This window comes from Pinus tabuliformis, chromosome 7 (genome assembly GCF_031772625.1).
Source record: "Pinus tabuliformis cultivar Carrire ecotype Pingquan chromosome 7, CPIR1, whole genome shotgun sequence".
NCBI lineage: Eukaryota > Viridiplantae > Streptophyta > Pinopsida > Pinales > Pinaceae > Pinus > Pinus tabuliformis.
Genome location: NC_142293.1, coordinates 1,243,800,056 through 1,243,827,789, shown reverse-complemented (window position 1 = coordinate 1,243,827,789; position 27,734 = coordinate 1,243,800,056). Strand labels below are relative to the sequence as shown.

The 27,734-nt window shown below is 37.8% G+C and overlaps 1 protein-coding gene across 1 annotated transcript; it reads left to right on the top strand.

Annotated features, from left to right (window-relative positions):
• Nucleotides 1–2,728: 2,728 nt before the first annotated feature.
• Nucleotides 2,729–6,689, top strand: LOC149251881 (uncharacterized). The gene is made up of 3 exons (XM_089454015.1): nt 2,729–4,037; nt 4,258–4,357; nt 4,673–6,689. Exons 1-3 carry the CDS (start codon nt 2,729–2,731, stop codon nt 6,687–6,689), a joined length of 3,426 nt encoding a protein of 1,141 aa, XP_089310141.1.
• Nucleotides 6,690–27,734: the final 21,045 nt, after the last annotated feature.

The window sequence follows — 27,734 nt, the reverse complement described above, 5'->3', positions numbered from 1 at the left end:
GATGCTCTGCGCATGTGGTCTTCGGCGCTCTCGCTCGCAGTGGATGCTCTGTGTTAAGGTTAGTACCTTGTCTCCATAATTGTAGTTTTCTAATTTTTGAACACGTTTCAAGGCTTATATTATGGAATCCTAGAAAATACAGTGACATTTATGGTTTTGCGTCCAAGAGTGTTCATATATAGAATGGAATGTTTCTTTTCTGGTCAATTTCGAAAGGAATGTCTATAACAAGAATGATTTCTTAACCTGCGTACTCCCTCGGGGCACTCTCAAGATGTTTTCGGAAATCTTTCAAAAACTCAGGAAGTTTATAGTAGTTTACAAGCCATGCACAGACATAAGGTTCAGATTAGGAGATTGGTGGTGCATTGTCGAGGTATACTGCTGCTGTTTTGTCTGTAATGATTCTCCCTCCTGTTAGCTTATCCTCAGAAGTTTTGGCTTCGAAGTCACTCAAGACCACCTGGTTTGGAACCAGCAACCTCCTCCATTGCCGGAAACTTTTTTCGGTGAACGGAATTTGACTGGATCCCTATTCCGTTTCTCTGAACGAAATTTCAAAATCTCATAGGGATTGGGGATGATGTCCTATAGTGACCTGTCTTGTACCTGAGTTTTATGAATTTTTAGGATCATCCCTTTTTTGGTCAATTTGACGGTGTGCTATCGTCATCCATAGTTAAGATCTTGAACCAATTTGCAGCTTTTCCTGGGTTAGTGAATGCCTTGATTTCTGGAGTTGTTTTCCCAGTGTCATCTCCGCGCTTTCTCGACTGTTCTATATGCCTGTCCTTGTGTCAGATCAGTTCCATCCCCACATATTTCCCTCTCCTGGCATTTATATAATCTAGCTATCTCTCTCAGAGGGTAGTCAGAGGGCGTTTAATTTCCTGTACTAAACCGGATTTGGAAATCTAATCTTGATAAGTGTCCGGCTGTTAATCCAAGGAAAAGATTTTTTGGAGGCGCATGGATGGTGGGTCCGATGCGTCAGCCACAGAGGCTTTGATACAGGCCACTATGGAGGCTGAGAGGGCTTGGGAGAATGCCACGCTATCCGGGGGGTGGCAATCAACCCTGGATGACGTGGTCATTAAACCATCTTTACACGGTGCTGACAGGGAGAAGGAAGGACGCTCTTTCCGAAGGAGAGATATCTCGAAACAGGAGGAAAAGGTTTTACACGAGCACTTGAACCGCTATAACAAATCCCGAAACCCTGTCAAAACCACTACTCTGCCTTCTGCAATCAAGCTAGACAACATTCATCTGACTGAAAGGATTGAAAGCTTACAGAATCTCGCCTTGGTAGGTAGATGGCATTTCCCGGAAATGAACGATGCTGAGATGAGGAAATGGTTAGCAATCCATTGGAAACCAGTGATCGGATACACTCCTATTATATCTAACCTTATGAAGGAGTGGTATTGCTTTCACTTCTTAAATGCTGCTGATGTTGATGCTATTCTCAAAGGCCCTTGGGTATATAGAAGGAGCTTTCTCGCTCTTTATAGGTGGTATATTGGGTATGATCCGCTGAAAAACACTCCCTCTAATAACCTCATCTGGGTAAAACTCCAAAATCTTCCCCTGGAGTTGTGGTCCAAGGAAACCCTCGAGGAGATAGGTAATTCAATTGGCAGATTTGTCTATGTAGATCCATGGTGTTTGGGAGAGAAGGACAAGAGAATAGCGTGGATTCTCATAGAGAAGGCCTATAGGGGGGGATATCCAGATCACATCGAGATAGCTTGGAGAGATTTGATAATCAAGCAAAGACTGGATTTTTGGGGCATCCCATTCAGATGCGCAGCATGCCATAAAACTGGCCACCTCATAAAAACTGTCCTCAGCATCTGGTTCCAAAAAGCAGGAGTTTTCATCGAAAGGAGAGGAGAAATTATTCTTCGGCCAGCTTATCCTCCACAAAATTGTTGGATGAACAACATCCTAAGGTATCATCATCTCAGTGGGTATTGCCTCAGGATCTCTCTCAGACTCCCGGAACCAGACCTGGTAGCCCGGTTAAGATTGATGGCCCAATGATCAGCAGTCCTATAGCTTTTCACTGCTCACCCATTCTGGAACCGAGTGATGATAAAGCCGTTCCCTCCCTTGTTCCTTTACAGCTAAAGGATTTCTCTTTGGGATCCCTCCCCATCCCTATATCGTCTTCATCACCGACTCCTGATAAAAATCTTTTATCATCGAAGAAAGGAAAGGAGATATGCGTGGCTGCCACCCCTGTAAATTCCCCTGCTTCGTCACCAATTAATTTGTATGACAACGATCTAGACTTTCTTCTTAGTAGAAAATCTCTCGAGCTGGAGCCATTAACTATCCACAAACCTAGGAATCCTGCCTCTCCTTTCATTAGCCCGGATTCTGCAAAGAATATAACTATAAGAAAGAAGCACAGGGGAGGTAGCAGACATTTTAGGGGGAGAACTACTGTTACAGATAATGGGGTTAGGAACCTATCTCTGGTCGATGTTCCTATTTATGACATGTCGAAGTCTCAGCCTCTTAGAGCAAGCGCGGCTGGAGAATCTTCCAAATGACATTCATTATTTCTATGAATATCAGAGGTCTCGGCGCTGACCCAAAATTCTTAGCGCTGAAGGATATTTTCTACTCTGCTCGGCCGCAAATAATTTTAATCCAAGAAACTATGCACAGTAGCCAGGTCTCCATTTCTTACTTCAGGAAAATGTTCCCTTCATGGTATATGGTAGCCTCAGAGGCAAGAGGTCTGTCAGGGGGGTTGGCAGCATTATGGGATCCTCATAGGATCAGAGCCAAAGCTTACAAGTGTTTCGCTGGCATCATTATCTCTGCCTCCATCAGGGGCAAAGATTTCCCTATAAACATTTTAAACACCTATGCGCCTTATAAAAATAGGGCTCCTTTCTGGGAGAAGTTTTTTGCCTCAGAAATTTTTGATATCGAATATCTGGTGATTGCAGGCGACTTAAATGTAACATTAAGCTCTGATGAATGCTGGGGATGTTGCAGAAAAAAGGACCCGCTTGCGGAATGCATAAAGTTTGAATTTCTGAATAAGAACCTTGTGGATATCGCTCCTTCGGAAATGAAGCCGACATGGGATAATGGTAGATCAGAAAAGGCGTATATTGCCAAAAGGATTGATCGGTTTATAGTGCATGTTAGCATTATAGATAAATTGGGCATGCCATTTTCAACAGTTGGGAATGAATTTGTATCTGATCACAGGCCAATTCTTCTTTCCTGGCGGGAAAAAGGATTCAGAAAGGGATATCCATTTAAATTTAATAGAACATATTTAGAAGACCCAGCCTTTAATGATCTCATCACCAATGCATGGAAATATTTATCAGCCAAAGCTATGTCTCCCCCGTTTCTGACTTTTAGAGACAAGATGGCTGCTGTGAGAAAGTTGGTAAAGGAATGGCAAATCGAAAAAAGGAAAAAAGACAGGCAGGAGCTTCAGGCAGCACAACGGGAGCTGGACAACATTTTAAAATCTTCAGATGCAAACTCTTGTCCCTTCAGAATGAAATGTTGCATAAGAGAGCTCGAAAGGAAAAAATATACATTGCTGAAGCAGGAGGAATCCTTTTGGAGGCTTAAAAGTAGGGCAATATGGCTCAAAGAAGGGGATAGGAATACGAAGTTTTTCCACACATATGCAAACACCAGACGTGAGAAAAACACCATATGGAAGATAAGTGATGGAAACGGGGGTTTCTTCGTATCTCAACAAGATATCACAAGGGAAGCCGTAAGTCATTTCAAGAGCCAATACAGAAGAAGGAATGATGGTGCTTTTCAGGACATTCTATGGGGTATCGAATTGGTTCCTCAAATGTTTGACGATGAAAAAAACGAGTCCCTGCTTCAGCCAGTCACAGAGAATGAACTTCTTGGAATCTTGAAGGCCTTCAAGAAGGATAAGTGCCCAAGCCCGGATGGCTGGACAATCGAATTTTTCACCCATTTTTTTGATGTCATTAAGCAAGATTTACTGAGGATGGTTGAAGCGTCTAGAATGACTGGTAGCATTCACCACATCACAACATCCACTCTGATTGCTCTAATTCCGAAAAAAGGGGGGTGCAGAATCCTTTCATGATTTTAGACCGATATCATTATGCAACATTTCCTTTAAAATCATCACTAAAATTATTGCTGAAAGAATTAAAGCAACTCTGGCTTCTTTCCTAACTAAGGACCAACATGCTTTTCTGAAGGGTCGGAATATTTTGGATGTTGTAGCTAATACTCAGGAGTGCCTGTTTTCTATGATTTCAAAAAATTCAGATGCGGCCATCTTGAAAATTGACTTGCAGAAGGCCTATGATTATTTGGACTGGGGGTTTGTTAGATGTCTATTGGCTAAGATTGGTTTGAGGCCCAATTCCATCCGGTGGATCATGGCATGCGTAGAAAATGTCAACTATGCGGTCATCATCAATGGTATTCCCTCCCATTTTTTTCAAGCGGAAAGAGGACTTCGTCAAGGATGCCCCCTTTCGCCTCTTTTATTTATCCTTGCAATGAACTCTCTAAGCATCCACATTAACAAAGCGGTCGCTAAAAATAGATGCAGGCCTGTCAAGATATGCAGGAACAACTTCATATCGCACAATCTCTTTGTTGATGATGTTCTCATATTTGCAATGCTTTGCAGGATATCGTGGATTTGCTTAAATGATATTCTTGAAAGATTCCAAAGAGCCTCTGGGCTTATAATTAACAAGGTGAAATCCACCCTCTTTCACAATGATGTCAACATGGAGTTGGTGATTTGGATCTCTGAGTTATTTGGTATAGAGACAAGGTCACTCAAGGAGGGCCTTAAATATTTAGGCTTTCAGCTCAAAGCTAAGGGTTACTCCAAGAATGACTGGCAATGGTTAATAGAGAGATATTATAAAAATATTTCGGCATGGGAATACAGGAGTCTTTCCTTGGCAGGTAGATTTATACTTTCTCAAGTCGTTTTATCGCAGATGGTTGTCTATTGGGCTCATTTATTCTACCTCCCGGCAAGCATCATTCACAAGTTGAACAAGGTTACGACTAATTTTATCTGGGGCGGAAAGTCAGAACAGTGGAAATTCCATCTTGCCAAAATGGAAAGAATATCTTTACCTAAACGCCTTGGTGGATGGGGATTAATGGATTTAAGGGCTTTCGGCAAAGCTCTCTTATGTAAATCGCTTTGGAGAGGTATCTTCGGGGAAGGGCCATGGAGTGTCACTGTAAAATTAAAATATATGAAAGGTAAAAATCTGGAATATTGGTTCAGAACTGGAGCGATTGGATCCAAGCATGGATCTGCCATTTGGCTTAGTCTTCGGAAGATTGAGCAATACTTTATAAAGAATCTGAAGTGGAGGATCCATACTGGTAGCAAAATATTAATTGGTATCGATCCCATTGCCTGCGGTCGCGAAGTCATTTCCATTCCTGAGAGTCTCTTATCCTTCTTTCACAGGAATGGTATCTTTACATGGGACAAGCTCATATCCGCATGGCGAGGCTCTGCCCCTTTATGGAAGGATGCCATCGACCTTTGTTTACCAGAGAAGCTGGTGTTGTCATGGAATGTTGTCAAAGATGCTCTCGGTGGTTGTGGGTTTCAACGTTTTGGGGTGGCAGATCACCTAATCTGGACTGTGCCAAATGCACAAATGCTGGTCCGAGTAAAAGATATATACTCTGATATCATCAATTCAAAGGTCTCTCACTCAAGCTCTAAGTTTCCTGTGTCCCTTTGGAAATCGGGATGCCCCCTTAAGATGATCTGTTTCGCGTGGTTGGTGTTCAACAATAAGAATCTGACATGGGATAATTTAAGGAAAAGAAGTTGGCACGGCCCAAGCAGGTGTTCGATGTGCGAATCAGACGAGGAGTCAAATTATCACATGTTTTTCCAATGCAAATCCTCTCAGCAAATCTGGTATGATCTGGCTATCCTTTTCGGTTTTCCTCATGTTGCTTTTGTTTCTACCCATGCAGCTTTCGAATGGTGGAGCGGGCAAAGAGAGCCATGGCGTATTCTCATCATTATTGTGTTATGGTGTGCATGGAAGTGGAGGAATTATAAAATCTTCAAAGACTCAAAGGAACCCTTTAATTCTATTCTGCAACACATTATTGCAATCTACGATTCAGTTCCAAAAAGGCAGCCCAAAAAGAAGAATGCAACCGAGAAAGAAAAAGAAGTTTGTCTCAATAGTTTCCCTTGTGCATTCTTTGCCGGTATAGAACAACAAAATAGATGCGGCTGCAGAGTTCTCATCTGCATGGACGAGAAGCTAAAATTTCTAATTTCTTGGAACGGAGGTACAGGTTCTTACAGGTTGGCTGAGGCTAAAGCTTTAGCAGGCGTTCTTGCATTCTGTGTTTTCTTCGATGTGCAGGCTATTTCAATTTTTGGTAATTCCAGGCAGGTGATCGACCACGTAAATGGTGTTTGCCTCAATAGGAGCCCCCTCATGATAGACTGGTTGGACAAGATAATGCTCTTATGGGGACTCACGAGTGACTATTCCATTCAATTCATAGGTCATGAACAGAATCTCCAGGCTGTTTGCCTATCAAAGGAGGGTCTGCTATCTGAATCTGGCTTGTGGTCTATGGAAGTAAAGGAGGAAGAGAAGTCCTGTTCAGTTCAGGATTTTGTTATCCCTGGTTATTAATTTTTGATGCGTTTTAGTCTTTTTTCTGAAAGGTTTTGGCTTAATCCTTTGTTGATGTTTATGACTTGCCTTCTGGCTGCCCTGTATACACAGTCCTATATGTCATGGTCTGGTTTGTGCTGCTGTATATGTTTCCTTATGGACCTTTGGCATTTGCTTTTTCTCCGTGATGCCTCTTTTGTGGCTGTCATATGCCACCCTTTTGTATCTTATGTTGTTTTTATATTGTCTTAATATAATCAATGATGCTTTTTTTCTGAAAAATAAAAAAGACTATTGGGTGCCATGTGAATTACGGAGAAGTAATAGTTTATGCTATGAAAAGAGAAAATACTATTCCAAATTTGCAATGTTCAATAAAGAAAAGCGACCGAGTATAAGTGTGTTCGCAGAAATTTGAGATTGTTTCCCAATATAATCATTCTTTCTATAAATATGGAAAGACCGTTACATCATATCGAATTGACCTATTATTTATTAATGAGTTAATCTAAATCAAACTTATTGCAGATTGAGGAGAGGATAGAATATATAAACGTATGTAGAAATCAATGACCACATAATTCTCAAACGAGGAGTTTCACACATAATTTATACATTCAAATTGTTTATAATATATATATTTCTCGCTTTACAAACAAAGACGCACATTGAAACTAACTCACTGTTATATGATATTGTGGGGAAGAGTATTGTACTCCCCCGACTCTGTCTTCTTTTTGACGGTATGATGTGGATGATTATTATGTACTTTGTGTTAATAGAAATCATGATGCAGTGGTTAACCAGCCATATATCGCGTATTCAATGCACCCGGAGATGCACGCCAGATAATCCGTTAACATACGAATTTGAAAATTCGTCACTAAATAAAAAAAGATAATTTGCGTGTTAACGGGCTATGTCGCGTGCATCTCCGGGTGCATTGAATACGCTATGGCTGGTTAGGCGCTGCCGTTAAGAGTCGCACATAATTTCTACGTACAAATTTATTAAGAAAACCAAAAATTAAATAAAAATGAGCTACACCCATTACGAGGTATTAAAATAATTCGAGCTAGGTATTTTTCTTTGAATAAATGGGCAATAGGTATCCTTCCAAAATCTTTTATTAAGGTCTACCGTATACCAAGTCTACTATATAGAAGCCATGCATTGACCTTGCAAAGCACATAGGCTTTGTAACTCTCCTTTAGCAATCTGTTTCGGGCTATCTCAGGGAAGAAAACAACTTCCAATTTGCACCATTCTCCACGGGCAACATGTGTTTGCAACGAATGTAATCCATTCAGGTACATCAACAAAAATGTATTCGTAGACCACGGTTGGATTATTTGCTTGCACAGCGAAGACATTTTATTTATCTGAACATAGGCTGCATCAATTATTTATGAATATAAACGTACCAGCGTTATAATATCAAGAGCGGGCATACCTTCCTCGTCTGAACATCGGCCGGTTTTTTCGTGCGATATCAATATTTCAATTTCAGACTAACCTGTACGTCTAGGACGCACTGACCATTGCAACATTCATGGAGGTTGTTAATCTCCATCATTATTCCTGCACTGACCGTTACAACATCCATGTAGGATACTACACATTGTTGGATACTGTTTCTTGCAGTAAGAGCAAGAAACAGTACAAGTATTTAGTGTGTTTACGGCTTTCAACTATCTGGTGAGCAAACTCATACATTTATAAACAATGTACTCTAAAGAATTCACCATTTCCCCTTGAAGTTAATTTTGGAAATCTAGGTTATAACGGTTAAATTTCAGAATTTTGTGCCTCTTAAGTTCTACCATGAAAACAATTCAAACGCTCTAACCATGAAATTAAAAAAAAGAAAAAAATGAATGGCAGAAAATTTACAGTCATAGTGAAATTGTGGTGTCAGTAGACAACCCCTTATGGAACTAAGCAGAATCTTTGTCCGTCCAATTTAGAAAATATGCGACAACCCAATATTTTATCCTTTTTGCATTTCAAACACAATCCATCTAGATCTGAACATGATAAAATTGATAGCGATGTTTAGCGACCTCTTACGTACTATTCGCTGAAAGCGAATCCAACGAAACTGAACGTTATATGACTGACCGCGATGTTTAAGAACCCTTTCCATTGAACTGCCCGTTAAACTAACTCTCTACCTGTAAATAAAAAAATTGTTTTAAAACTTAAAGGGTCTTCCAGCGAGAAAAATAAATAAATAAAAGTTAGAGGCCAGTGAGACTTCACATCATATTTCAATTAATTGACAATTTCAAATTTTATTTAATGGGCTGGAATTATGAGGCACACCATGGTATATTTACCAGTCTATTGAGCTATTAATACACAGGGTAGTACATGCTTATCCCTGGATAATATACCTGTTTCAATAACTATTAATACACCGAATAGGATATGCTTATGGCTGGATAATATACCTGCTTCAGTCTTAATCCTCTGGTAGACATATAATCTATTGCTAAATAAATTAGTAAATTTTGGTTGCCGTGAGGCACTCTACTCGCATGTAAATGAGAGAGTTGTAAACTAAATAAAGAAGCTAGATGGCCACGTAGTCGCTAGTAACTGCCTCCAAGAAATTAAGAAAACCGAAGAAAGTCAATTGCTCTCTTCCCAACTGCTGGATATTCCTGGTAGCACGTTTAGACACAGATTCAGATATCAGCGAATCGCGATGCCAACTTCGAATAACAATTCAATTATTTCGGAGACAGTTAGTTTCGATACTTCAATATATATTTTTAATTTTATTACAAATGATTTTAAATTGTTATACCTAACAAAAGCAATTAAAATTTTAAAATGTAAATTTTAATTATCAATTTAAATTCCTAAATGTAATTAACCAAAACACACATTTATAAAATTATCAAAACGCCATATAAAAAATAACAATTATATGCATTCTCCATAACAGCAAATATAAGGCTGAAGCCTTCAATCAATATCAACTACGCGTGAAACAAACACCAATATTGAAAATAACCAAAAAAAATTCGGAAAAAGCTTTGCCATGTAACACACTTGACTATAGTTATATTAACTTCATGCGTCCTTAACAATTCTTTTTGCAATGCCGTATCATTTGTACATTGGCATTGTATACATAATACAAATTAGGACGTGTCTTCATTGGCAACAAATGTGAAATCCTCCATGTTCAATCAACAATGAAGATGAAAGCTCAAACACAATGATTGTCCTCCTTCTCGACTTCCCTGCCCCCTATTATATGCATCACAAAATGGCTCCCCCACCATGAATAAAACTTATATTTTTTAATCATGGGAATTCATGCATAGTTTATATTTATTTAAAACATTGTCATTCCGAAATGTACTCCCGATGATACCTATAATTTTATGATGGAAACAACACTTTAAACGTACCTCGAGAAATTTACTGAACTTATGGTTAAAAGGAAATCGGCTTTTACTATGGAACTAGTGAGAACGGAATAGATAAGGTGTTGCATGTGCTTAAGCAACAACTCAAGAAGAACAAGAGCTACATAGACAAGAGAATGAGTTGCAGCAAGAAGCAAGAATAGGTACAGCAGCGAGTGCAACATACATTCACGAAGGAAGATGTGCTCGTACAAGTTAAAGATCCATCCTAATAGCTGACATGGAGTAGACATGGTTAGCAGTGTTGTTGATCACATACAATGGAATACAGCAACATGCATGTCATTGTGCGCAAGCATGCAATTCCACCCATTCGGCACACCTAGCGAGGCGGACACAAGAAGCAAGCCCAACTAGTGCTGAACATGTAGTTGCGTTGATCCGCACTACCACCAGCACACGCTGGAAGATCAACACAAACACTATGCATTAGTGTGTTGCCGGCTCATCTGCACCCAAGAAGACCATGTGCATGCTAACAGACGATTTGGTTGGAGAACCCATACCAATGCACCTAGATGCAACACAGGCAAGAGTTCGATTCAGCAAGATGTCACCATGGGGCGCATGCACACCATCACGGACCACCAAGCTCGGCATCAACTCATCACCTTCACCATCACAAGCATGTCAAAGATTTGATCTCACTCCAACGGACCAAGTGTTAGCGATGTCTTGCATGGTTTTCTCAAGCCATTTTGTCTCACATGAGCACATGTGCATTGTAATGTAATATCTTGTCAAGTGGAAGTTTAAATGTCGATAGCTGGATGTAACAGTCATAGAGTAGATGAAAAGTCATGAGGATAGATGAATTGTCACAAAGAGGAATGTCAAGGGTCATCCCACCCTTTGCTATAAATAGAACCTCATAACTCATAGTAAAGGCTTTTGGTTAGCCAAGCTTCCGATAAGACTGTCTTGGAGAGAGCTTGGACAATATTGTAATGAGCCTTGACTTCTCCAATGTGCAAAGCTAGTATATCTCTTTGGAAGAGAAGGTGATTGTGGTTATAACATTCTACTATCAGAACTAGTGTTTGGACATGGATGTATTGTATAACTAGAACATACAGTTCTTAATATAACGAGAGCGAGCATGTTTCATGTATATGTTATATTGTATTCTATGCTATCTGGTTTACTCTAAATCATATATGTATTGGTTTTCTTATGCATGCATGTATAACTATTTTTGTCTGTATATATGAATCTTTTTGAAATGCGTTGTTGGTTTAACTATCACTTTGGATTGCTTGCTAAGTTCCCTTCCATGTTGTGGTGCATCTTCACTCATGTGCTCCCTTCTTAACTGCGTGCTATCATAGGTTTCCAAGGGGTGCACTAATCTCAACCCCCGTGTGTTAGAACCTTTGATGCACCTTCCTTGGCTCACTGCAACTGTCACACCCTTTCTGCCAACAAAATTATCCTTCTTTGCTCTATGCGAAATCGCGGTGAAGGCATTACCGTACAACCCACTACTGGGACTCCTACACCAAATGGTCTAAGGTCTAATTGAGACTTACAGGGGAGATCCCCTTACATGTTGGTGGGTCTAGCACCATCAAAATTTTGGTGCTAGAAGGAGGACCAAATGACAAGCTGAGTTCTCACATTTGCCTTGAATCTCTACATATCTATCATGACTAACTACTGAGTCATTTTTTCGGAGTGTATGTCTTATGGAAACGATTTCATTATCTCAAAAAAACTCTCTGATAACTTGTCTCAAAAAACATATGATGGTGGAGGCCACGTAGCCTTGATTAGGCACACAATCAACATTGTAGGCTCATGCGAAAGGCATGGAATTTTTGAAGAATACATTACCTAAGTGTTATTCGTCTACACGCTTCCAGGGCACCCAATGCACTGGTGACAGGTGTGCGACGCTGCTAGAAAAATCTATTCATTCTCTTACTCATCTAGTCATAGAGATAAATCGTGCTTTCAATCACTTTAACTATAAAGAACTCAACAAGAAAATTCTGGAATTATGAAGATCACCCGATGAATCCATTGAATAGTTTTACACACGCTTTTGTAATGTTACATACTGATTCCCCGAAGATGATATCGATTGGGAATTTCTTGATGAAAGATTTGAGTATCTCCTTCACATATCTTAACCACGCTCAACACACTTCAGTGATGGAGCTGCGCAATCACAGGCAAGCACAGTTGTTGTCACAAGCAACTGTCCGCCTTCACCTCATCAAACAACTCCACCATCGCGGAGTGGTGTGGGAGATCATGCACACACATTTGTTGAGCTAACACATCCTCCAACCCCACCTACTCTTGATATTTGCTCAGATTTGGATTGTAAGCTTGTTGGTTTTCACGTGGATTCGTTCCCTCGACCTTCGTCCTTACGCTCTCTTGATCCTCTGGATTGTACTCTCTTGTGTTTTCCCATTTCAAACTCCTCACCTAATGTGAATGAGGATAAAGTTTTCGATGGAGTTGGTGTTATGTAACCAACCTGCACCATCATTCATGATGAGTGTGTGTGGGAATTTAAAGAAGAACCCATGGTGAAGGATGACTTCCTTCGAGCCGTGCTTCATCTGTTTTATCCTGACATCCCTTGTGACTTTTCCACTATTGATTTCCCCTGTGAAAACCCATTTCTGGATGTTTCTACTTCCAATCATTCATGGGACAAGTTGGATGTTAGTCTATCATTATAGTGCGGAGTGGACACATCTTCCTTAGAAAATCCATCCAATTTGTCATCTATCTTTCCTAAAAATACAAACGGTGAACATATTTGCTTCCCATCTACCCCTGTTCCTGATTCATCAAATCATGAGGATGCCGACGAACATCCTAAATTTTCAGATCTTGGTTGTCATGATTTATCCACTTCCTCATTCAATCACGATGCTGATTCAATCATTGTTAATCTGTCCAAGACACTGGTCTACGATGATATATCTATCAACGAAGTCTAAAACGCACAGACTATCGAGACACTTCAGCCCGAGCTGATGGTTATGTTAGGCCCTCGCTGTCCTGAGGTTGGTTTCACTTCCGATCAGGAAATTGTTGAAGCACTCAAGGCTCCTCACCACTCTCTACTTTGCATTGAAGATTAACCAAAAACCCAGATTTTTCTTCCGCCACTCGAATTACACAACTCCGTCGCTCATGCATTGGAGGAATCTTACATATCAAGCACACATGCACAGTGTAAGTGGTCTACCTCTCTCACATTTTCTTGCATGCCATAGTCAAGATAATGCATACACTCAACATCTACACACAGTGTAACACAACACCGTGGCAACTCCACATAATGCATGTCATGCGCTTTCACTCATTTTCATTTTGTGCACGCTTTTAAGCTCAGATTGTGTTTGTCTTCACTATTACATCTTTCTTGTTTGTTGGTTCGCACAATTGTCTTGTTCGCGAACCATGCCTTCACCAACATGGATCAACCAATGCACCAGTGGTTGCATTGGAAGTATCACTTCACGTGATCAGGCTCATGCAATGTTATCTTAGGAGTAGAAGTAGTGTTTTCTTTTAGTCAGTTTGCTTGCATGCTTGTTTGCTTACTTTCTTCATTTGTTTTATTGTTTGCATGCATGTTTGCTTACTTGCTTTATTTGCTTGTTTGTTTACTTGCTTATTTGCCTACATGCTTTGCTTTCACTTTTTCCTTTGCTTTCGCTTTGTTTTGTTGTTTGTTTGTTTCTTTCTTTCTTTCGTAGTTTAGTTTCACATGAAACCATGCATGACTCTTGAAACAAGCCGGGTAAAGTACAAGAGGACTTGTGAAGCTACCACTAATTGGTTATCTGACATACTGCCTCTGTATGAAGAACTTGTTACTCTCCAGTGCATGATACATCACTAGAAGATACGTACTATTCGAAGTAAACCTTGGTGAAAACACAACGCTTATGCATTAACTAGTATCACCTACTCTAGTCGTTTGTTTTGGGGTTAACACTTGTCAACCCAGTCAAGTAGAGTAAGGTGAGGGGGAAAACCTTAACAGAAACGTTAGAGGTATAATAAACTGCTTCTCTACAGGAAAAACCTCTTCTACTCTCAATAAGTCGGGTTCCATCTTTCGCCTCTAAAATGAATAAGTGCTATGCACAGTTACAAAAATGAAAAAATGAAAAGGTAAAAAAAATGAAAATGAAAATGAATAGCATGAATGAAGAGAAAGGCTTCGTGTGCAAAAAGGTGATACAAGTAACTTCGTCAGGGTACTGACTAAGCTCGCTGGCAGCGGAGCCATGCTTGTGTTCCTATGTGAGTTCAACAGGGTACTGTCCAAGCCTACTGACAGTGGAGCAACACTAGAGATGAAACTAAGACTCTGACGACTATACTTCTTGTGCACCAATATACGCCTCAACTCCAATTGAAAAAACTATGTTTCCTTGGCTTGGAATGTGTGTCAATTGAACAAGAGATTGGAAAATGCTACATCTTACAATCAAGCCAGTGTGAAACCAAGATGAACTGAGAATTGAACAATACTTCCGGAGCTGTTAGATTTTCTTTTCATGAAAAAGGTCCATTTAGAGAGCTGGAGTTCTACCAGTGCATCGCCAAGTGTTGTAGTGCCTACAACCACCCAAAACAATTTTTACTTAGCTTAATTTTGGAGCCTCCCTACCAACCCTTCATAGTAGCATGTCTTGCTTCATCAAGTACACAAGCTTCAGTGTTTTTTTTTACAGAAAGACAACCTGCTCACCAAAACATGTTGCACTACCCTCACAAGTTGTTCTCCCGAACTTGGTCCAGTTGCAGGTTGAGATTCTCCCTCAAAAATTTGTGCAATTCTAGATGGAAACCAGCCTTCCCTCTAGACATTGCACAATTATGTCTAGAAGCATGCTGGGCTCCAGAATTACGCAATTTTGTCAGTGAGGCTTCATCCAAAAAATTGCGCAATTCTTCTGAGCAGGGATGCTCAGCTCAGGAATTGTGCAATCCTAGGTAGTAGTTAGTTGCTCTACCCAGAAATTGTGCAAATCTTCTGGGCAACTAGCCCATCTCCCTTCCATAAATGCACATTTTCTCTCAGTAGTTGAACGGCCTCTTGCATGTGCGAGTTGACCGATTCCCTCCCGGACTGAGAAAAACTGATTTCATCCATGGGTTGTTTCTACCAAGGAAGCATGGAAAGGCATTCCTTGATTCAATGATATACTTTTAGCAACTGGAGGTTGCTTGCAAGGATCATCTTGGAAACTTCCCACAAAGTTTCGCTCTTCTTTGATTTGTGGCATGCACATCACATCCTCGATTTTATCAAAACCCATGAACTAGATGCTGTAAAGATTATTCCTAACATCAACCTTGTAGCTTTGACCTCCCAGATCACATCTACGAGTCGTCCGAACATTCAGCTCAGTTGTTTTGGGGTAAGCCTACTTCCCATGTCTTGTGTTGCATTTCTGGCGCTTTTTGTGTTTCACTTCATATGAATGTTGTCTGCTTGATTTTAGTGAGTGTTTTCTATCATTTTGATACATACTAGTTTGTACTAGCACCGTTTTAGTTTTTGTTAACATCTCGCTGTTGTCGCAAGCATGAAACTGCTTTCCATGAATGGTCATCGATTCAGCGACTCGCCTCACCTACATGCATGTTGTTCTGTTTTGTCAATATTTCATTAACTGTTTTCATGCATGATAATTCACTTATGCTTATACTCAGTATCACCATGAATTAGTATTCACATTCATTCTCAGTTTTTTGTCAGCGAGTCTAGGCAGCCTTGGCCAGAACTTTGCCTCACCAAGACAACATTGTGCAATCCTCTGAGCGAAGGCTTTGTCTTCCTCTCAGGAAATGTGCATTTCTTCCCAATGACTATCCTTCACTCTTGCATTACGTAATTATGAGGGACAATGACTATTGGCCCAGAAAATTGCGCAAAGTAGTCATTGAGCCTGCAACCATTGTCAGTTGAGATTGTGCATTGTGCGATTCTAGTAGTCAGTAGTTAGACTGGACTATGCATTTCATAGTTCCAGCAGTGATTCAGCCTCCGAGCAGCCCAAACTGTGCCTTGTGTAGTCTTGGCAATTAGTCTCCCGGCCTCCCGACGGAAATTGCGCAACCTTCATGATCAGTCACATAGGTATTGCAGGTGTTCATCTACCTCTTAGCAGTATTAGTAGAATGGTTTCCAAGAGAGCAAAGTTGAAGACACCGTTCAGAGCATTCTTGGGGATGCAGTTGATCAAGTGTCTATGGACTTGCCTACCCACGAAGACATCGAGTTGTCCATAGACAATGTTATGAAACTAGCTCACAAAAAGATAGAAAAGATAGATCAACGCCTTAGAAATAAGCCTCTTCGAGGGGGAAACCTCCTTTACATTACACAAATGAACAATTCTTGGATTTTACAAATGACAAGACCTCCTTTCTATATATAGGAGTCTAAGGGGTCATAATATAATTAGAGCTGACATAATAATAATAATGTAAGGGCACAATAATAACAATAGTGGGCTTCTATGGGGCACAATAATAACAATATGGGGACTACATGGGCACAAAAATATAATAAGGGGGTTGTACTAATAACAATAAGGAGTTACACTAGTAGTATAGGGACCTGACATGCCTCTCTCCTTCAAAAAGTGTTGTCCTCAATGTTTGAGTAGTTCTTGATGCTTATGTATGAAATTCTTGTCCTCCCATGTGGAATCTTCAATGAGTAAGTTCTTCCACTTAATGAGATACTCTGAAATTGGTCGATTTCATAGTAGTCGGGTTCTTGTTTTTGTCACTGCTCTAGGCTCTAATATTATTTTTCCTTCCTCATCAAGTTCTCGAAATATTGTTTGAATTGGGATCTTCTGCAACTTTTGAATGAGTGGCCACACTTCTTCATACTTATTCCATTCATCCCTTGCTTCATTTATCCAATCTAGTTGGATAATAGAAATAGCACAAAATAATGCTTCCACATCCTCATCCTTTCTTAAGAGTTCATCTACAACAACATTCTGCTTTCCTTTTTTGTAGATGATTTCAAATTCATAACCCAACATATTTGTGACCCATTTTTTCTGTCCTTCTAAAGATAATATTTGTTCTAAAAAGTATTTAAGACTATCATGATCCACTTTTACCTTGAAGTGTATTCCCATTAGGTAAGGTCTCCATTTCCTAAGTGCATGTAGTATTGCCAACATTTCCTTCTCATAAATAGCTTGCTTGAGATGTATCCGTAAAAATACCCAATCGCCTACATCAAAAATGATTTCAGTGCGATGTTGATTTGCCCGTTGTTTCATTTGATTATGCACCAAAGTGGCATCATCCTTTAAAAATTGGAGAACTTGTTATTGATGCTAGATGTGATCTTTCACTACTTGAATCTTTTTCTTTTTGATATGTCCTTCTATCACGAGAGTTTGAGGAGTCATAATTTTTTTCAATGCATTACAAGATATGGTTGGATTCATTTCTTGATGCTCAATGTGATCTTTCACTGCCTGAATCTTTTTCTTCTTGATATGTCTTTCTATCTTGAGAGTTTGAGTCGTAATTTCTTCCAATGCATTACATGATATGGTTGGATTCATTTCTTGATGCTCAATGTGATCTTTCACTTCTTGAACATTTTTCTTCTTGATATGTCCTTCTATCATGATAGTTTGAGGAGTGGTAATTCCGACCAATGCATTAAAAGAAATGGTCAGATTCATGTTTTCTTTCTCGATGTGATCTTTCACTTGTTCTTGATATGTCCTTCTATCTTGTGAGTTTGAGGAGTGGTAATTCTTAACAATGGTTTACAAGATATGGTTGGATTCATTTCTTCTTTCTCCGGGGTTGGTTCCTGGTGTATATCCTCTTCTTCTGATGTTCCTTGATCCTTTTCTTCCTCCTCTTCATAATCCATGTAAAATAATTTCTTCTCAACGCACTTATGACCTTTAGTGTATTTGCTATCATAATTGTAACAAAGTCCTTTTTCTCTTTTTTCTTCCAATTGTTGTCATATAAACCTTGTAGGTTATGGGAGGCTAGGAGAAAAAACACTTCCATAATTATAGTCGTGAGTGGTAGGATTCCTTGTTTCCATAATTTCGCTTTCAATTTTTCTTGCCAACCTGAATGCCTTCTCCAATGAATCAGGTTCCAACAGACGAACCTTGTGTTGAATGTTATCCTTTAAAATCCCTATGAAGACATCAATCCTTTCCTTCTCTGGAAAATCATTTACCCTTATATTCAATTTTTGAAAGTCCTCAATGTGCTCTGCCATTGAACGCTTCTGTTCGAGACTTATCAATTGGCTAAAGAAGGTGTTACTCTTTGTATCCTCATAATATGCTATCATTTCTTCCATGAAAATTGACCAAGCGACAAGTGATTTACGAGAACAAAGCCCTTTATACCATAAAAATTGATTTGGTTCTAACTATAAAGATGCAATATGTACCTTTTGTAACAGTTGAACCTCATGTAGATCAAAATATTTCTCCATCTGTAGTATCCAATTTACTGGATCCTTTCCATCAAACTTCCTCATATCTCCTTTTATTGATTTGAGGAGCTTAATCTTGAAATGACTGTAACTCAGTAATTTAAGATCTCCAAGTTCTGAAATTTCATTCTACAGTAGCCCTTTGAGTCCTCTTTCTAACCTCACAAGTCTGATCATAATTGGGTTCTCCAAGAAAGAGTTATGCCCAATATCCTAAGATGACCTGATTATATAATGTTTCAATAGAGAGAACTTGTATGACGTGCCACATGTCACTGTTTTGACCTTCGGATCTGAAAAATATACATAGAAAACTAAATTATGTCCTCTTTTTGTAACGTCTTATGAAATTTTAATTTGTTGCTCAGAGAGAAAGTTATGGCAATTTTTCCAAGATCGCATGTTTAGAATGTAATTCGAGAGTCTACACAAACCCTAACTTCCTTAGATTATATCTATGAAAATATAGCGATAAAAGATCTAAGATTCAGACCCAAGCTTCACCAAGATTTCGGCTCAAATGGGTTTTAATTTCAAAGTCTGAGCCTTTGTAGAAAAAATACTATAGCGAACATTCCACGATGACCTGTTTGAGATGAAATTCTAGAGCTTGCAAAAACCCAACTTCCTCAGATCATATCTCTGAAAATATAGCAAGATAAGATCGAAAATTTAGACTCGAGGTTCAAACCGATCTCTTCTCAAATGGGTTTTTATTTTAGCTTCTAAAACTTTGTAGTGAAAAAGTGATAGCGAAAATGCCACGATGGCTTGTTTGAAGCAGCGAAACCCTAGAATCTAAAGCTCTGATACCAAATGTTATTAAACCACCTCCCAAAAAGATAGAAAATTAGATCAACGCCTTACAAATAAGCCTCTTCGAAGGGGCAACCTCCTTTCCATTACACAAATGAACAATTCTTGGATGATACAAATGAAAAGACCTCCTTTCTATATATAAGAGTCTAAGGGGTCATAATATAGTCAGAGCTAACATAACAATAATAGTGTAAGGGCACAATAATAACAATAGTGGGCTTCTATGGGGCACAATGATAACAATATGGGAACTACATGGGCACAACAATATAATAAGGGGGTTGTACTAATAAAAATAAGGGGCTACACTAGTAGTATAGGGACCTAACAGACAAGGACATCAAGATAAAATGAGAGTAGCATCACAACGAGTAGCATCATGAACAGCAGCTAAAGCCATCATACTGAATGCAATGAATGCGAGAGGAAGGTTGTTGACAACACTGAGGTAGAACAAAGTTGAAAGCTCAATCATATCCACTTGTGGTGAAAGAAACTTTGGAGACTCGGGCTATGAGGTGATGGCATGACATGAAGATCACGCAAAGGTAGAAAATGGAATAGAGAAGGAGTTGCATGTGCTCTAGTAGCAACTCAAGGAAGAACATGAGTTGCATGGACAAGAGAATGAGTTGTAACAAGAACAGGTACAACGGTGGGTGCAACATGCACTCACGGATGAAACTGCACCCGCACAAGTTAAAGATCCATCCCAGTAACTGGCACGGAGCAAACATGGTGAGAAGTGTTGTTGATCGCATGCAAGGGAATACATCAGCATGCATGTCATTGTGTGAACACATGTGATCCCACCCATTCGGCACACTCATCAAGGTGAAGACAAGAATCAAGTCCAACTGGAGCTAAAATGTAGTTGACAGTTGATGCGCATGACCACTAGCACACGTTAGAAGGTTAACATGGACATTATGCATCAGCATGTTTCTGGTTCATCCACACCGAAGAAGACCATGTGCATGCTAACATACGAGTTGGATGGAGGATCCATACCAATGTACCTGGATGCAATGGAGGCAAGAATTTGCTTCAGCAAGATGTCACCATGGAGCGCATGCACACCATCACAGATGACCAAGCTTGGCATCAACTCATCACCTTCACCGTCACAAGCATGTCAAAGAGTTGGTCTCACCACAACAAACCGAATATCTTCCATGGCTTTCTCAAGCCATTTTGTCTCACATGAGCACATGTGCATTGTAACGTAATGTCTTGTCAAGTCGAAGTTCAAGTGTCGATAGTTGGATGTAACAATCATAGAGTAGATGAACAGTCATGAGGGTAGATGAACTGTCACAAAGGGGAATGTCAAGCGTCACCCCACCCTTTGATATAAATAGAACCTCGTAACTCATTGTAAAGGCTTTTAGTCAGCCAAGCTTCAGATAAGACTATCTTGGAGAGAGCTTGGATAGTATTGTAACGAACCTTGACTTCTCCATAGCACAGAACTACTACATCTGTTTGGAGGAGCAGGAAGTTGTGGCTGTAACATTTTTATATCAGAACTAGTGGTTGGACATGGATGTATTGTATGACTCGAACTTACACTTCTTAATATAACAAGAGCCAACACGTTTCATGCATATGTTGTATTGTATTCTATATTATCAGGTTTAATCTAAATGATATATGTATTGGTTTACTTACACATTCATGTATAACTATCCGTGTATGTATGTATGAATCATTTTGAAATGTCATGTTGGTTTAACCATCACATTGGATTGCTTGCTAACTTGCCTTCCATGTTGTGATGCATCTTCGCTCATGTGTTCCCTTCTTAATTGCGTGATATCACAAGTTTCCAAGGGGTGCACTCATCTCAACCCCCATGTGTTAGAACTTTTCATGCACATTCCTTGGCTCACTATAGCTGTCACACCCTTGCTACCAAAAAAGTTATCCTACTTACCTCTGTGCGAAATCGCAGTCAAGGCATTACCATACGACCCACTGCTGGGACTCCTACACCAAACTGTCTGAGGTCTAATTTGGACTTCTTACCAAGGAGATCCCCTTACATGTTGGTGGGTCTAGCACCATAAACACCATAATAATTATGGATTAGTAGAGATATTTTCATTTAGAAGTTAAAATATGTTTTATAATTATATGATGTAATACAAAGTATAAATAAATGCTTACTAATAAGTGACTTACGTGATATAACATTATTATATTTGTATAATTTGTCACTATGAGGTATTATGAGTGATAAATAAATTAACAATTGCATTTATTTTAAAGAGGCATTATGAAGCATTAAGGATACTTGACTACTTGTTTGTTATCTTTTTTATTTGATATGTTATATAGTAGAAGGTAACCTCATTGCTAACTAAATAAAAAGTAAAAAAGAAGTAGTTTATGGCATAAGAATTAGAGGATTCATGGGGATTTTTATTTTTTCTTATACATATTGGAAACAATGTATCCTTATTAATTTTTGATCAAATAACAAATTTAATAGAGATTCAAAAATATTACCTAGTAATAATGGCATGATTTAAAAATGACATATGAACATTGGATATGTGTATAAGATTAACTCATGTTGATTTACAAGATTAAGCATAATTTATGGTTAGAAACCAGGAAATGATTAAACATGAAATAAATAGTTGATAGAAATAATATGTACTAGAAGACATGCATGAATCCCTTATCCCCCATAACCACCCATTGCCCCATATGGAAGAAAGAGAACACGTTAAATCGAAAGATTCTTATAGGGAAAGATTCGTGCGGTCCCTAACAATGCTCAATTCCTACAAATGACATGTTGATGAATATAAGTAATGATTATGGATGACTAGTGAGATTCATAACGAAGACTCATATAATTCTAAGGTGTAAAGATATTAAATGTGAAATAAAAGTACTCATGAGTGACCAAGGATATATATTTGGAAAAAGTCTTAAAGGTTTAAATGATTGAGAACAAATTAATTGTAAGAATGAATGTTGCTAGAAATTATATAATGATAGCTTGAGAAGGATTACACACAAACTCACAAAAGAAGTGAGAATCAATGATGTTCATAAATTATTTTCACTCGTTGTTTCCTGATTGGATTTATAATATATTTAGACTTTATATAGAGAAAATCATCTAGATGTGCCATTAGCATTGAAAGAAGGTATTTCCAAAGCACACCAAGCATATAAAGCCTTATGTGGATCTGATAATGACAGTATTGGTTCAAATACATAAATTTCTATAAAAAAATTATTTTGATAAAGTAAATAATTTATATTCCAACTATAAAATCAACATGAGTAGTGAGTTCTAGAGCTTATGTTTGAGGTGAAGAATCCTAAAATTTTTATCAATTGAGGATATAATTTCTCCTTCTTCTAGTTTATCATGTTGAATCCTTCTCTAATAAAGAGCCTAGTACCTATGATACAATTTACAGCTGTAATTATTTCTTTGTATTGATTTTTCCCTTTACCATATCTTAATTTTAGTGTGTTTTCATTTTTATTAGATAAATAATTTTTTATTATTATTATTATTATTATTATTATTGGCCATAACATGGCTAATAGATTTTATAATATTTTTGGATTCATATAGTGTAAGAAAATCAATGATGTCATACAGGTAGTTGTTATCTTTTAGGAAATGGTAAGGTTAGATGAGCTGCTGAGGAGTATTAACTTAGATAGACATACTTGATTTCTTGGACAATTTTGGAGGTCTCTTTGGAAGAAGATGGCTTCCAAATTGTAGTATAATATAACGTGTCATCCATATTCACAAAAGTAGCGAACCAAAGTTTGGAAAAATTGTTGTAATTTTTTATTAGACACAAACTAGGTGAATAGGATTTGGCTGGCTCAATTTTAATTTTTTACAACAATTGAATGAATAGATCCACTTGTAAAATTCCATTTCCAATAGTGTGTGATAGGTCTTCGAAAGGTGTTTCTCACTTGGTTAAGTTGAGGAGTGTTCATGTACATAATTTTGTAGAAAGAAGATGACATTCATGAGCATTCCCAATATTAATAATGCCTATAATAAAAAGATAAATTTATATAGGAAGTTGAAGGTTTTCGAAGAGCATGATACAATAATGGCATATTTAGGGTATACTATATTTTCGAGAGAAATATCATATTCAAGAAAGGATACATTTCTTAGTAGAAAATACAACAAACACATGTACAAGAAAATTGATCCATGTAAGAATTTTAGAAAAATATTCGTAGAACGAATTAGATGAAGCCTTTGAAATTTGTTCAGTATTAATGCTTATGACCTATATAAGTTTTATGAAGAATAAAAGAATGGTGAACTAGAAACCATGCAAGGTAGTAATGATAGTTGTTGCTCAAGCTAGCTAAAGTAAAAGAAAAAATATTGGCAAAAAAGAGATAGATAGAAGAATAAGGTTGAAATAAATTTGATATTTAATCAAACAAAGAGAAAAAAAATTGCAAATGCATAATGGATTTCAAAAGAAGAACATTACTTGAATGGTTCTAACACTATGCACATTTGAAATAGATGTTATAAAAAATATCTAACCAAAAATATTCTTGAAATCATACAATCAATTTCAGATAATTTCTTTTAATGTGAATTTCCTATTGTTCAGTTACTTTAAAAGAAAGAAAAAAGGCACCATTATTACATATTATACATTTACTTTAAAAATCCAAATACTTAAAATCTAAAGTGAAATATTCAAAGATAGATAGACTAGAAATTATCCTCAAAATTCATTGACATCCCTTAAGAGGAAGTAGATGACTATTCAGGTACCATGTCAATTAAGGAGAACTACCCATCTACTATTCCAAATTTGCAATGTACAATAAAGAAGAGAGTGAATATAAGTGTGTTAGCAAAAATTTGAGATTGTTTTCCAATATAATCATTCTTTCTATAAATATGGAAAGACCATAACATCATATCGAATTGGCATATTATTTATTAATAAGTTAACATATTTTTTTCTAGTTAACTTTATCATATTTAGATTTGTATAAATAAACTCTTTTTATACTAATAACACAAATTTATTGCATATTAAGGAGAGGATAGAATATATAGACATATGTAGAAATTAAAGACCACACCATTTTCAAACGACGACTCTCACACATAATTTATACATTCAAATTGTTTATTATAATTATATATATATTTCTCCCTTTACAAACAAGGAGTCACATAACATTGAAATTGACTCACTATTATATGTTCTTGTGGGGAGGCACTGTCAAGAGTTGTACAGGGAAGACGAATAAGAGATAATGAAATCAGAAAGAGAGGAGCTCACAAGTGCAGATCACCAGGAGCTACTTCCCGCAGAACGCCCTAATAGCTTCACATTAATCTCAGTATTAAATAGTTACAAGTAGTTAGGGACAATAAATCATATCCTCTAGAAAATAGGAACTGAACAGCTATGAAAAGTAAACACTCAACTACGTAACAATAATATCCTATTCTCCATTAATTCTAACACTCCCTCTTAATGGAGAAAGGGTTCTTAAACACACCTAATATGTCCCTAAACAACTCAAACTTATGTCTTTCTAGAGGCTTAGTAAATATATCAGCCATATTATCACAAGAATTACAATATTCAACAAATATCTCTTTGTACTGCACCTTTTCCCTAATAAAATGAAATTGAGTGTCTATGTTCTTAGTGTTTTTATGAAACATGGGTTGTAAGCCAGTTTGATGGAACTTTGATTATTGCAATCGTTAATCGTAGCTTTTGTTTGTTCTTCTCCTGCATCTTGGAGAATTCTGCAACCAAACTGCCTCGCATGTTGCTGCACACATTGCTTGATATTCTACTTCTACTAAGGATAAGGCTATAGTATGCTTCTTCTTGCTGCACCAAGATATGACCTTGGATCCAATGATGAAGGCATAACCTGTAATTGATCATCTATCATCTAAATTCCCCACCCAATCAGAGTCTGTATAACCTATCAAGCTAACATCAAATGAATTAGAATACGAAATACCAAAGTCTGAAGTTCCTTGTAGATACCTCAGTACTACTTTCACTGCAAGCCAATGATTCTCATTAGGTTGAGTCATGAACTGGATCAAAACACTAACTGCATAAGCCAAATCAGGCCTTGTTGTAGTCAAATAGATAAGACTACCAACCAACTGTCTATACAATGTTGCATCTACCTTTTTCAAACCATCATTCACCTGAAGTTTGCTATTCTGTTGTAAAGGTACAAATGCAGCCTTACACTCATCCATTTTAAATTTAGTCAATGAACTCTTAACATACGTACCGTCGGACAAGAAAGTTTGGCCTGAATCTCTCCAAACTTATAGACCCAAACAATTATGCAATTCTCCAAGGTCCTTCATCTCAAATATCTATGATAACTACTGCTTGATTTCTTCAATGAGGTTGTCTACACTTCTTGTCATGATCAGATCATCTACATATAAAGAAATCAACAATATCTTCCCCTCATCATTAAACACAGTATACAAATTAGGATCATTTTTGCTCCGTTTATAACCATGCATAAGGAAAAATGAATCAATTTTGTCGTACCAGGATCTAGGAGCCCGTTTTAAACCATATAAAGCTTTATTTAATCTACAGACTAAATGCTCTCCTCCCTTCTTAACAAACCCCTTAGGCTGCATTAAGTATACCTCTTCTTTTAAATCACAATTTAAGAAATAATATTTAACATCTAATTGATGTATTTTCCAATGATGCTTAGTAGCTAAAGAAATAATTAGTCTAATAGTATTTAATTTGGTTAGAGGGGAAAATGTTTTCTCAATTTCAATACCTTCTTTCTGGGAATATGCCATTGCAACCAACCTTGCTTTATACTTATCAATAGATCTATATTCTTTAAATTTCAACTTAAATAACCATCTACAACCTATGGGTTGTTTACCATGAGGAAGCTTTACTAGATGCCAATTATTATTCTTAATAATAGATTCATATTCATCCTTCACTTCTTCCTTCCATTCACTACTCTGACTAGCTTCATGAAAATTAGAAGGTTCCGCAATTTTTAACATACCAGTCATGAGCGCACGATCCCTATACCGAGATGGTAACTGTATTTGCCTGCTAGATCTCCTGAGTGGTGGGGTGTCCTCTATTCTTCTATGTTCTCCTCTTTGTGGACTGAATTCAATTTCCTCCTCTTTATCTTGTTGTTGCTACTACTATTGTTGTTGTTGTTGTTGACTAACCCCTATTTCAACATAAGTACATGACATTCTTCATTATCTTGAATAGGATTTTCATCATCAACCTGTTCATGGAATACTACGTCTCTACTAACAAACACCTTGTGAGTAGAAGGATCAAACAACTTATAAGCCTTATACTCACTACAATATCCAATGAAATTACATTTAATGGCCTTTGAATCTAACTTCTTTCTGTCTTCTTTGGGAACATGAGCAAAAGCTTTACAACCAAATACTCTAAGGTGACTTAGTACAGGCTTGAAGTCAAACAATGCTTCAAAAGGAGATTTATAATCAAGACTTTTAGTGGGACTCCTATTCTTGAAATATACTGTAGTATTGACAACTCCTGCCCAAAAACCATTTGGTAGATTCTTACATTTCAGCATACTGCGAGCGCACTCCACCAGTGTTCTGTTTTTCCTCTCAACTACTACATTTTGCTGAGGAGTGTAAGGTGTTGTAAATTGCTATTGTATCCCATGCTCTTTGCAGTACTATATGAAATCCCCTTGCTTGAATTTTCCATCTTGATCTGATCGAAGAATCATGATGAACTTTCATGTCTTCTTTTCAATCATGCCCCTGAACTGCTTGAAATACTCAAAGGCATGACTCTTCTGTCTAAGAAAATACGCCCATGTGCATCTTGTACATTCATAAACAAAAATTAAAAAATAGTAGGTCCCACCTAATGGTCTTGTTTGCATAGGCCCACATAAATCAGTGTACACAAGTTCGAGTGTATCGCTATGTTTCCTATCTTTAACAACAAGAAATTCATCTCTATGTTGTTTTCCAAATGCACATGCTTCACAGTCAATATGCAGGTTTTTCAAAACAGGAAGACCATTCACCATACCTTTGTTATAAAACAGTAGAAGATCACTGAAATTGATGTGCCCAAGTCACTAATGCCACAAGTTTTCAGCAGAATTATTCGATAAAATCAATGCTTGCTATGGTGTACTCTTCACATCCAGTTTGTAGATTCCTCCTATACAAACACCTGTAGCAATAGGATTCATACAATCCAACAAGTCTTTAATAATACAATAATATTTAAA

What these genes read in the sequence shown, in the direction of transcription:
- LOC149251881 (XM_089454015.1), top strand. Translation starts at nt 2,729, where the DNA reads ATGGTAGCCTCAGAGGCAAGAGGTCTGTCAGGGGGGTTGGCAGCATTA. An exon ending in TGAAGCGTCTAGAATGACTG is followed by an intron (nt 4,038 to 4,257) that starts GTAGCATTCACC and finishes TGGATGTTGTAG; the next exon opens with CTAATACTCAGGAGTGCCTG. An exon ending in TATGATTATTTGGACTGGGG is followed by an intron (nt 4,358 to 4,672) that starts GTTTGTTAGATG and finishes AATGCTTTGCAG; the next exon opens with GATATCGTGGATTTGCTTAA.